Genomic DNA, 12,295 nt, shown 5'->3' with positions numbered 1-12,295 from the left:
GTGGGAGGAGAGGATGCCCCTACAAATCCGAGGGGCTAGAGAGGGCCAGGGCATCTTTGGGTGTTGGTGTACGGAGGTAACCTGCAGTGGTGGAGTCCAGGTTGGCACGCAAAATGGTAAGGACCAGAAGGGACTTCCTTTCTGCCCTCACTGGAGCTCTTCTGGGCATCTTTCAGATCTGGGTGCTTGGTGGGGCAGTCACTTGGATGTGTGAAGATGGAATCTGAAGGCTCCTGGAACCCCGGTGTCTGGGAGGAAGGCTGGAAGACGGCCTTGGACTTGTCTTAGAAGGGGAGGGCTAGGGAGGACATTCCAGGGGTCCATCCTCCAGGCATCCTGGTTCCCTGAGATCTTTTGAGGCTTCTAGCAGTGTGGATCAGAGGATTATGAGGGGCCTCAGCTTGTCTCGCTAATGGTGGAGAGGGGGTAATCCAGCAAGGCAGTGAGTGGTGGTAGAGGGATGGGCTGGAAGCCTTGCTAAAGCCCCCCTCTGGAAGACAGGAGGCCTGCTCAGGAGCAGAACCCCAGAGCTCCAAGGGGCCAAAGATGATACAGCAGGATTAGAGAGATGTCAGCCTCCCTGAGAGGGGCTGGGATTTGAGGCTGTGCTTCTCCTCCCAGAGCCCTCCCCGCTTCTCTTCAAGGAGTAACTAGACCCGGAGGGCAGCTGCTGTTGCCCATGCCTGACTAAAAATAGTCTGCCCTTCTGGCTCAGGACTGGGGAGGGGGAGGGGAGGAGGGAGACAGGAGGACAGGCCCTGCCAGCCAGCTAAAGGACTCCTAGGATGCTTCAGCCTTCCCTCACGGCCAGCCTCAGTCCAGAGCCCTGGCTGGGTGGCTGGACTTGGATGTGACTGGAACTCTCCAGAGCCATCTGTCACCCCCGCAAGGCCAACATCCCACTCTGCCCAGCACCGAGTGGTATTTACTCCGATGACTGAGGCTTCAGAAGGAAGCTTACACCCTCTGTCTCTGCAAGTTCTCAGAGGCAGGGAATGTGTCTGACTCCTTGGTGGTACCAGGTCTATGGCCTGACCCTTGGTCAGTACTCAGTAACTTTCCGTCACATTATTATTTGTGTGACCACAAACATTTATTGAGCACCTATTAAAGTACCAGGCGTGATGAGCAGGTAGGGGAAACTGGAAAACCATGCTGGAATCGTGCTGGCACTTTACAAAGCCTTCTCACTCGGCTGATTCCAGCTGATCCCCGAAAAGCTGCTGAGAAGAGATGAGGCCACATTTAATGATTCGAGGAAGGGGGGGGCGGGGCGGTCCTAACTTGATCTCTGATTGACAAGCGAGACATAATCCCCAGTTCTTCAAAAGTGGGGCTGGGTGCTGTGGGGGCATGCCCAGAGTGGGGCAACTGGGAGCTGTTGCTCTGCAGGAACTTAGGGGGCATGTACAGAAATTGGGGTGCAGGAGAACGGGGTGAAGGCAGGAATGTACTCCGGGCTGCCCCTTCGGCTCTTTGATGGCCCGTGTCTTCTGCAGACGGACCAGCAGGCTGAGGCCCGGTCCTACCTCAGCGAGGAGATGATCGCTGGTGAGTGGGGGTGGGCGGGCTGGCTGCTGGGAAGCGGGGTGCCGGCGAACCTGGGGTGTCTGGGCAGGCAGGGAGAGAGTGTGTGGATGTGAGGCTGACAGTCTCGCCAGGCTCACCGTGGCCCTCTGCCCTCCTCGCCCTGGCAGAGTTCAAGGCCGCCTTCGACATGTTCGACGCGGATGGCGGCGGGGACATCAGCGTCAAGGAGCTGGGCACCGTGATGAGGATGCTGGGCCAGACACCCACCAAAGAGGAGCTGGACGCCATCATCGAGGAGGTGGATGAGGATGGTGAGCGGGTGGCCCTTGGGGGGGTGGGAGGATGGGCGGCGGGGAGAGGGTGGCAGCGAGGGCTTGGCCCGCTCACCACCCGCTCCCCTCAGGCAGCGGTACCATCGACTTCGAGGAGTTCTTGGTCATGATGGTGCGCCAGATGAAAGAGGACGCCAAGGGCAAGAGCGAGGAGGAGTTGGCTGAGTGTTTCCGCATCTTCGACAGGTGCGTCGGGAGCCCTGGGAGCAGCCAAGGGCCGAGCAGTCTGAATCTGGCCCGCAGGGCCCGAAGGTTCTGGGGGGGCGGGGGAGGGGTGCAGGAGGGGGCGGGGGGCGTGGCGCGAGCGGCTCGCCCCTGCGGGCCCTGAGCGCCCCCCGCCCCGGCCCTACGCGCCCGCAGGAACGCGGACGGCTACATCGACGCCGAGGAGCTGGCGGAGATTTTCCGGGCCTCCGGGGAGCACGTGACAGACGAGGAGCTCGAATCCCTGATGAAGGACGGGGACAAGAACAACGACGGCCGCATTGACTTCGACGGTGAGGGTTGGGGCGCGCGGGGACCGGAGCCCCCGGAGCTTCGCGCCCAGGCGGGCGTCCTCCGCCTTGAGGGCGGGGCCGGGCGGGGCCGGGCGGGGCCGGGCGGGGCCGGGCGGGGCGGGGCCAGGTTCCTCCCCGCCTCCCGCGGGCCAGTTTGTGCAGTGCATCCGCTAATAGCTGGGCGCCGCGTCTAAGAGGCCGAAGAGGCCGGAGCGGCCCGGCCTTGTCCGCCGCGGGGAGACTCGTGAGCGCTCCTCTGTCTCCTTTCCCGCAGAGTTCCTGAAGATGATGGAGGGCGTGCAGTAAGAAGTCGGCCCTTGCAGCCACCGACACCGCGCGGCCCTCGGGCGTGGGCGGCACTGCGCCCCGGGCCGCTCGCGTCCCCCCGCCCCGGGAGGGAGGCGCGGCCCCGTCTGGGGATGTGTCTGGAAGGAATAAAAGGAAATGTTGCAGAGCGCGTGGCCTGAGTAGAGGGGAGGACGGGGCCGGATCGAGTGTCCCGGGCCGCCTGGTTGGGCCTCCGTCCAGGGCGCCCGCAAGGCTGGAGCCGCCTGAGCGTCCTCGGGTCCGAGCGCAGCGGGACTCGGGAACCCGAGGTGGCGTTCCGTGCCCTCAGAAGTTTCGCGACTGAGCGTGCGTGACAGCTTAGCCGAGGGGCTGTGCGGCGCCTGGCGCTTCCAGGGTCCCCTCTGCTTCTAGAATCAAATCCAGACTCAATCCCCTCCTCTCACTGTTGCCCCTCCCATCGAGAGGCTCCGGCCTCTCTCTTTTGCTCGGGAGGTGGGGTGCACTTTTAAGCCCTCGGGCCTATGCACACGTTGTTCTCTCTCCTTGGACTGCCCTTCTTCCTCTGCCTTGGCAAATCCTCAACCCAGCTCAGATGCCATCTCCAAGATACCAAGACCCAGCTCAGATACCATCACGTCCTTCCTTGATCCGTGCGGTGACTGGCTGCACTCTGGCGTCCAGAGCTCTTTTGGAAACAACTCAAGGATAGTGAGAGTCTGGTCGAAGCTAACTAAGTGCAGTGGTAGTTTGGCTTTGGTCAGGCTGAGTCTGAATCCTCATTGCTGGTGACAAACCACTCTCTGCTCCCTATCCTAATCTGTAAAATGGGGACAATGACAGTACTTATCTTTGGGCTTACCTGGTGGCTCAGCTGGTAAAGAATCCGCCTGCAATGTTGGAGATCTGGGTTTGATCCCTGGGTTGGGAAGATGCCCTGGAGAAGGAGAAGGCTACCCACTCCAGTATTCTGGCCTGGAGAATTCTATGGATTGTACAGTCCATGGGGTCCGAAAGAGTCAGACAGGACTGAGTGACTTGCACAGGTTTGGAAGGACTAGTTAATGTGTACCAAGTGCTTAGAATAGAGCCTGGCACAGAGTCAGCATACAGTAAATCCTTTTAGTAATGTTGTTATCTTGAAACATTGAACTCTTATTCATCACTCTAGCCCTCTTTCTCCAGCTCCGTGTTTTCTTTTCCCCTTTCTGACTCATTCATGTTTCCTGGATGGTATTTCCAGCCAGGAGCTGTGCTGGAGTTTAGTAATCATCCCTATGAGTGCCTACTGTGTGCTGCTCACTGTCTCATTTATCCACACAATCCCAGGGACAGATGCCCTTATTTCCATTTTACAGCTGAGGAATGACGTACCCAGACATATCAGTTCAGTTCAGTTGCTCAGTCGTGTCCGACTCTTTGCGACCCCATGGACTGCAGCATGCCAGGCTTCCATGTCCATCACCAACTCCCAGAGCTTGCTCAGATTCATGTCCATCGAGTTGGTGATGCCATCCAACCATCTCACCCAGACATATAGATGATAACTTAGATCAGAGGTCCCCAATCCCCAGTACCGGGTACGGTACCAGTCTGTGGCCTATTAGGAACTGGGCCACACAGTAGGAGGTGAGAGATGAGTTAGCGAGTGAGGATTGAAGCTTCATCTGTATTCATAGCCATTCCCCGTTGCTCACATTACTGCCTGAGCTTCATCTCTGGTAAGATCAGTGGCAGTATTAGATTCTCAAAGGAACGCAAACCCTTCTGTGAACTGTGCATGAGAGGGATCTAGGTTGCACAAGAATCTAATGCCTGATGATCTGATTCTGCCTTATGGTGAGTTATATAATTATATATCACAGTGTAATAATAATAGAACTGTAGTGTGCTTGAATCATCCTGAAACCATCCCCCCCCCTCCACCACTCCGGTCGGTGGAAAACTGTCTGCCATGAAATTGGTCCCTGGTGCCCAAAGGCTGGGCACCGCTGACCTAGACGATGTGGTTGTGGGGTGGAAACAGGAGCAAGACTACCTGCTGACAGTTCTTCCCGGGCGTCCTGAGTGCTTCAGACTGGCTCTGCTGTAAACTGATAAATCTCCCTCCCCCATCTTGCCCTGTGGTGCCTATCTCAGGGATGAGACCCAAGTCAGAAATTCTGGAGCTCGTTTCCCACCTCTAATTTACTTACTGGACCCTGCCACTTTGTCTCCTTACCACTTTGTCCCTCCTCTCCAAGCCCACTGGGCATCATAACTCAGGGCATCATAACCACTATTGCTTACCAGGCTAATGATAACGGTAGCGAACTTCCTTCTAGCCATTCACTCCCTAGACAGGTGGTGGTCGGAAGGATCTTTCCAAAACCAAATCAGATAATGTCACTGCCCTGCTCAAGGCTTCATGAACTGCGTATTACCTCCCGCAAGGCCCAGTTTCCTTCTCCAGAGAGCCTTCTTTGACCCTCCTCGTCTTCGTTAGGTGCCTCACTCACCTCTGAGTTCTCATAGCAACATGTGAGCCTAGCACTCAGTTTTTGTTTTTTGCTACACCACGTGGCTTATCTCAGTTCCCTAACTGGGGACTGAACCCAAGCCATGTCAGTGGAAGCCTGGAATCCTAACCACTAGACTGCCAGGGATCTCCCACATCCAGGTTTTATTTAGAGCTTTTTGTGTGTCAGGCACTATTCTGAGGCACTGTTCTATCCTATGAGGTAGCTACTAATATTTCCATTTTACAGAGAGGTTTGCTCTAAGTTCCCAAGTGTGTACGAGTAATATGGGAGTGGATCAGGAATTCTAACACAGTTCTACTTTAACCACCACTTATTCCTGCTACTGACATGCCTTTGCTTGTGTACGGGCTCAGTCACTCAGTCGTGTTTGCCTTTTTGTGACCTCATGGACTGTAGCCTGCCAGGCTCCTCTGTCCATGTGATTTCCCAGCAAGAATACCAGAGTGGGTTGCTGTTTCCTTCTCCAGGGGATCTTCCCAATCCAGGGATTGGCAGGTGGAGGCTTTACCACTGAGCCACCTGGGAAGCCCCATTGATATGTCTGTCTGCTCCCTAAATTTCATTCTCCTTGAGGATAGCACTATGCCCTCTTCCCTGCCTTATCCCCAGCCCCCAACCTGGGGCCTTTACCTTGTAGGCACTCAACCGCTGTACTGAATGAATGTGAATGACGATTATCACAGGAGCCTAGCAGGCTACAGTCCATGGGTTCACAAGAGTCAGGCGTGACTTAGCGACTTAGCAACCATGACCACCTTCTCATACTTCCTGCACTAGTGTCAGAAGCCGAAGTCAAACTGACTTACACCAAAAAGAGATTTGTTGACTTGTGACACTGGGATGCCAAGGCGTGAAGTGGAGGCCAGCGTTTCAGTGTCATCGCTCAGCTATTTGTCTCCGCTTGGCATTCTTCCATCTGCAGCTGTCTCCACCAGCAGCCCAGACTGACTCCCTCCTCTTTTAGCAGCCCTAGTAGTGTTCAAGAAAGCAATTTTACTTTCTTGGAGGGATTAGTTCTGAATGACAATGTAGAGTTGGGTCTCTGTGACTGACACTTGTAGGCCACGTGACCATCTGGGGTGGGGGGTGGATCAGACACCATGATCTACGAAAGCACATAAAGAGGCTTCCTGAGGCAGGCAAAGACGCATCCACCTTGGCCAGCACTTAAGAACCAGTGTCAGATTCTGAGCTCTGCTCTTCTTAGATGTCTCCCGGCCTGGTGATTTTTTTTTTTTTTTTAATTTATTTCTGGCTGCAGTGGGTCTTTGTTGCTGCACACGGGCTTTCTCTAGTTGCAGCAAGCGGGGCTACTCTTGGTTGCAGTGTGTGGAGTTCTTATTGCAGTGACTTCTCTTGTTGCAGATCATGGCCTCTAGGGCATGCGTGGGCTCCGGGGTTGTGACTGGCGGACTCTATAGAATGTAGGCTCAGTAGTTGTGGCGTACGAGCTCAGTTGCCTTGTAGCATATGGGATCTTCCTGGACCAGGGGTCGAACCTGTGTCCGCTGCATTGGCAGACAGATTCTGAACCACTGGACCACCAGGGAAGCCTGGTCTGGCGATTTTCTTTTTATTTTTTTGGTGATTTTCAATTTGAGAGTGTCAGAATCATCTGGACAGATTACTGGGGCCAAGAACTTGCATTTCTAGCCAGATCCAGGTGACAAGTGGAAGGACCACACCGTGAGAAGACTGCTCTGTACCTTTAACTAAACGGCAATGATACCCCCTGGGAGCTGATTGGAACTGCAGAGCCTCAGGCCCCACCCAGACCGACTGAATCAAAATTTGTATTTGAATAAAATCCTGGGCAAGTTTGCAAGCATGGTAGATTGAGCAACAGGAGTTTAAGCTCCAAGGAGAGAGCCAACAGCACAATCTGAGATGAAGAAATTGATCAGAGGACATCTAAGTTCCAACCACATTTCTTTCCACATGTGACAGCTTGGTCAGGGCACAGGGATGTGGGCTAGCTGGATTAAGAGGAAAAGGTGGTCTGATTGTCTCCTGCTGTCTCCTCCTCTTACCCTACCCCAGGCCTGCACAAGCAGCTGCAGACACAGTTGACCAGGCTGGGTGAGTAGGGCAACACTCGGGCCTTGTTGGAGCGCACCTGAGCTTCTCACGGAGATCTTCCTGCAGGACCTGGGCGGGGCCCAGCACCTCAGCCTGCTGCGACCCAGCTGGTCAACACAGGGGTTTCCTCCTAGGGGCCCAAAGGCCTGTGGTGGGTCAGTGGAAAGATGGCCTAAGGGCCTGGGAGTCTGGACCAGTGGTACAGCAAACAGAGGAAATGCTGGGAGATGGAGCAGGTGAATGTGCCCCAGTGGAGATGGAGCCATCAATGGAGGACCTGGGGCAGGGGGTGACTTGCAATCTCGATCCAGAAAACTTCCCCTGGCTGCCTCCTCAGAGCCTGGGTCAGCTATAGGGTCGCCTGAATGTCCTCTTGCTCCTTCTTCAGGGTCAAAAAAATCTACTGTCATAAAGTGGGTGTCTGGTCCTCTTTCCAACCCCCTCCAACACACACATACACACTGTAATCACTCTGTTTCAGTCTTAAGATCTGGCTCAGCTTCATCTGCAACACAACTGGGACAACACCTATATTCCTGGTCTGTGTCACCACTCCATAGGATCAGCATTTTGCTTTTCTTTTTTAAATTAGTATTTATTTATTGCCACGCTGTGTGGCCTCTGGGATCTGTTCCCAGGCATTGGACCCAGGCTGCAGCAGTGAAAGTGTTGACTCCTCACCACTAGACCGCCAGGGAACTCCCAGAGACTAGCATTTTGTGACACCTGTTTTATAGATGAGGAAACAGATGCAGAATCATAAAATAACTCAGGTTGCAAGGGAGGGAATCCTGTCACTCCCTTGCTCAGCCCTACAGCCTATCAGCTGTTTCTACTCCCTGGGCTGTGGAGCAGAGAACCCAAACCCTAAACCTGATCTCTGCTAACCCTGGGCACTTCCAACCCTTGGGTAATGACAAAACAGCAACTTGCTATAAAAACCCCAAAATGTATTTATTTAATATATTCATCACAAGGGTTTAACCACACTTAATTTAAAAAACAGAAACAAAACAAAAATGACACCACAGATAAGACAGAGTCCTGTACAGAAATCGAGGCATGGACAGACCGCCTAAGGAAAAAAAAGAAAAAAAAAGACAACACAAGGAGAGCTGGACATCCCAGGTCAGGGGTCTTGGCTGGAGACTTGCTTTGAGTAGGTTTCTTGCAGGTACTTCTTAAAGGCTGGAAGAGAACAGGCAGGTCTCGTGAGTGATGGGCGCAGGGGTAAGGTGGGCAAGCCAGCAGCAAGAATATACACGTGGGAGGAGTTTGGGGAGCTGGGAGGGGTTTCCCAGCACAACAGTTTGACCCTCTGCTGGTCACCCAACAGGTCTCCTGAATGGGCTCTTCTTCTAGGGGGTAGCTCTGCTCCCAGGGACAGGGGAGGCGACTAGGGGCCCCGAGAGACATTTGCACAAAGCTTTGCCTTCTACTTAAAATCTCCCCAAGCTCCATTTATGTGGAACGGATTGGTTTTTCTGATTTTATAGCAAACAGGAGAACCAGACACGTCAAGGAAGAGGTGGAAGTGGGTTAACCCCTCCCTGGCCCCCTTAAGCCCGCCCCCAACCCTGCCACTCCCTGCCCAGCCCCCTTAAGCCATCAGGACACATTCTCAAGTCACTGGAATCCTCCTGTTGTTTGAAGGAGCTTCTGAAGGTTGGGGAGGGATGTCTGGTGCCCTCAGGATGAAGGACCCACCTGTGGGGTTTTTCCAGAGCTCGGCGGCATGTGTGTTCAAAGGGCTATCAATGTTGGGCTCTGTGGGTGGAGGAAAAGAGGGTCAGGTGTGGCTAGGAGAGGCAGCCCGGGGGGAGTCCTGACAGGTCCCCAGGTTCTGGGGGATGGGCCGGGCCGGGCAGTCACCTCCGAGCAGACTCTGGATGGAGAGCAGGATGGTCCTGACGTCATACAGGGCGGACCACTTGTCTTTCAGGATGTCCAGGCAGATGTTACCCTGGGTGTCCACATTGGGGTGGTAGCAGGGTGTGAGGAACTTCACCGTGGGCGCGTTGTAAGGGTAGCCACTGGGGAACTCCAGGGACAGTTTATACCTCAGGTCTTCATATACCTGGAGAAAGAGATTCGCGGGGTAACCCTCCCGCCCCGAGCCCCAGTTCCCAGCCCAAGCCCCACATAAGGGACTTGCCGGGACCCCTGAGTTCATCTGAGACTCGACAGAAGACGAAGCATGAAAATGGTATCTGGCGGGGTCCTCAGTGATCCTTTGGTCTAAGGCCCACCAGCCTAAGTGCTCAATTGTCTTTGCTGTCTGGTCCTCTGTAAGCATCTCAGATGGAGAGTGCTGCCTTACACCCAGCCTCTCACTGTAGTCCTGGAGACCAGGGCCACAGGCTTGGGGCACCCCAGCAGACACAGGGGAGTGTCCTGCCGGGCAAAAGGTGAAGCAGACCTGGCACTTGGATTTCACCTCCCACCTCTCCCCAGACTCAGCTGAGTCACACTCACCTCCCCCAACCCTGCACTTACTGTGCCAGCGGCTCCATGGATGGTCCCCACCCATTTGAAGAGGTTGTCCGACTCAGGGAAGGCAGAAATTCCTTTATCGCCAGACATCTGGGGAGCAAACACAACACATGCTGGGCTGGAAGAGTTCGCTCCTGGGGGGGCCAGTCAGTGAATCCCTTTCTCTTAACCTCACATTTTGATCCAAAATAAAAGCAACCTGGCCAAACTGATATGCTTTCCTGAGGGGAGTACTGGGATTGTGTAGTTTCATTGCCAGGCTAAGAAAGGAGATGTTATGTAGGGAAGCAGAAGGCAGCTCTGTACCTTTCAATGCTGTGGGAATTCAGTTCAACATGCTCTTTTATTTGGCTGTTCTTTGGCTTGTGGGATCTTCGTTCCCTGACCAGGGATGGAACCTGGCCCAAGGCAGTGAAAGTGTTGAGTCATAACCACTGGGCCACCAGGGAATTCCCTCAGCATGCTATTGAGTGCTGGTTATATATGAAGCCCAGAAGCTATTCACAGACTGGGAAGAGGAACAATATGGTCATTGAAGGATGTGAGTTGAGTATCTAGGGTTAATGTGGCTCAGGGGATAAAGAATCTGCCCACAATGCGGGAAGATCCCCTGGAGAAGGGAATGGCTCCACTCCAGTATTCTTGCCTGGAGAATTCCCTGGACAGAGGAGACTACCAGGCTACAGTTCATGGGGTTGCAAAGAGCGGGACACCACTGAGCTACTGACACTTTCACTTTTTTCAAACCTTAGGGCAGGGAAGTAGGGCCAGGCAGGACAGGGAGAGGGCCTTGTACAAGAGCTGTATTTTAGGTACAACTTCACTGTGGGGGGGATGGTACTGGGGAGTAGAGATTGCGGGAGAAAAGGTGTGTAGGTGGGGTGGATTAATTTCTTTCCAGAAGGGAGAAAGGTGGACTCATCTTTTTACCCCCACGACTACCAAAGAGCCTGATGTAGGAAAGGAAGCCACTGATAAGTGACCAGGAGGTGGGAGGGTAGACCAGTTGGTTGGGGATCTGGGCACCGGTCACTCACCATGAGAGTCATCAGCTCCTGTTGTAGCCTGCAAAAATAATACTTGGAGTCACCTGGGAGTCTGGATGGGCCAGGACTCCAGGGATCTCCTCCCATCCCAGTCTTTCTGGGGCAGCTGTCACGGAGGCTTTCCTCTACCCTGAGGTCGGACTCACCTGGGGGAACAGTCACCTCCATTTCCATAGGAGGGTACTAGTGAGCCCTCACCCTCTCTAATTCGAGGATCTGGCTTACTCTTAACCCCATCTGCTTCTCTGGCGTCTCTCTCCGGATCTCAATTTCTCCCCTTCTTCCTCCCCGACCCCGCTCCCCCGCCGCCCTCCGGCCTAGCCACCGAGGATCGCCGGAGTATCTTCATCTCGGCTCACTGACAGAGGATCCTGGCAGCGATCCTACCCCTTCCGTCCTCTTTCGGGAGTGTCTCTTAAGAGCAGGAGAGCTTCTGGAGTGTCTCTCTAACTCCCGTATCTTACCCGTTCCAGGAGGAGGGGGGGGTCCCGGAAGTCTTCCCTCAAGGCCCCAAATGCCCAGGGGGTGCCAGGCCCGGCGGGTGTTACCTCCACACCACTCACCTCTTGCCCACGGGGCCCCGGGCGGCACCCCCGCTGGGCTCGGCTCCTTTACGGGCGGCGGCGACGCTGGCTGCGGCTGGGTCGCGATTCTGGGAAGCCATCCGGGCGGCGATGAGACGGAGATAAGCAGTACGCGGAGCTCACAGTTGCAACTGCAGGGCTGCGGGCCCGCCCGCCCGCGTTTGAATTGTAACCCTCCGGCAGCGCTAACCAATCAGTGACTCGCTTGGGTTTGATCCAGCCAATGGGGCACTCCAGAGTGCTATGTCACCGCGCAACCGCTAGACCCACCTACCAGCGTATTACTATTGGGCGACAGAATCGGGCTTCTCACCGGCGATTGGCAGAAGAGGCTGTCATTGAAAACGAACCTGTAATGGATTGGCCGCCTTTGGAAAACTCCGACCATTAAAGGGCCTAGAAGACGTCCACGTGGGATGAATCCTTTTAGGTCAAACACTTGGCTACAGTCGGCAACACCCTGCACTCCCTTACCGAGGGTTTCCAATCTTGTGATGTGTGTGTGTGCACTCAGTCCTAACTCTGCGACCCCACGGACTGTAGCCTGCCAGGCTCCTCTGTCCATGGAACTTTCCAGGCAATACTGGAGTATGTTTCCATTTCCTACTCCTGGGGATTTTCCCATTTCAGGGATCAAACCAGTGTCTCTTGCTGTCTACTGCATTGGCAGGCGGATTCTTTACCTGAATGCCACCTGGGAAGCCACACTCGTCCCTAAAACCGGAAACCCCAGCTCCTCCACCTGTTATTAATGTCCTAGGTACTTTGGTTGGGGCCTTAGGTGTCTGAACACACAGGTGAGGGAAAAAACTAGAAGCTGATGGTTAGAGAGAGTCCTTATTGGAAAACAGCTTCATTGGCTGCCTCTCCAACAGTTTGCTGCGTTACCCTGGGCACAAAATTTAGAGTTTTAACCTATAAAATGGG

At 54.5% G+C, this 12,295-nt stretch overlaps 2 protein-coding genes across 3 annotated transcripts; one reads left to right on the top strand and one right to left on the bottom strand.

Moving 5' to 3' along the window:
- The first annotated feature begins 52 nt into the window (after nucleotides 1-52).
- TNNC2 (troponin C2, fast skeletal type) lies at nucleotides 53-2,811 on the top strand. Of its 2 annotated transcripts, XM_061125879.1 has the most exons (6): nucleotides 53-116; nucleotides 1,500-1,551; nucleotides 1,698-1,841; nucleotides 1,934-2,048; nucleotides 2,223-2,359; nucleotides 2,634-2,811. In XM_061125879.1, exons 1-6 carry the CDS (start codon nucleotides 114-116, stop codon nucleotides 2,663-2,665), a joined length of 483 nt encoding a protein of 160 aa, XP_060981862.1. In that variant the 5' UTR covers nucleotides 53-113; the 3' UTR covers nucleotides 2,666-2,811. The 2 variants fall into 2 exon arrangements, with proteins under 2 accessions (XP_060981862.1, XP_060981861.1); XM_061125878.1 differs by lacking the exon at nucleotides 53-116 and having other exon boundaries at nucleotides 1,201-1,551.
- A 5,363-nt stretch (nucleotides 2,812-8,174) lies between these two features.
- UBE2C (ubiquitin conjugating enzyme E2 C) lies at nucleotides 8,175-11,528 on the bottom strand. The gene is made up of 6 exons (XM_061127376.1): nucleotides 11,348-11,528; nucleotides 10,776-10,803; nucleotides 9,742-9,828; nucleotides 9,118-9,322; nucleotides 8,953-9,012; nucleotides 8,175-8,433 (listed from the first exon to the last, which is right to left on the bottom strand). Exons 1-6 carry the CDS (start codon nucleotides 11,446-11,448, stop codon nucleotides 8,375-8,377), a joined length of 540 nt encoding a protein of 179 aa, XP_060983359.1. The 5' UTR covers nucleotides 11,449-11,528; the 3' UTR covers nucleotides 8,175-8,374.
- Between the last annotated feature and the right edge of the window lie 767 nt (nucleotides 11,529-12,295).

The sequence above is a fragment of the Dama dama genome, chromosome 23 (genome assembly GCF_033118175.1).
Source record: "Dama dama isolate Ldn47 chromosome 23, ASM3311817v1, whole genome shotgun sequence".
Taxonomy (NCBI): Eukaryota; Metazoa; Chordata; class Mammalia; order Artiodactyla; family Cervidae; genus Dama; species Dama dama.
Note: the sequence above shows the minus strand (reverse complement) of the source record. Positions and strands in the feature narration are given on the sequence as shown.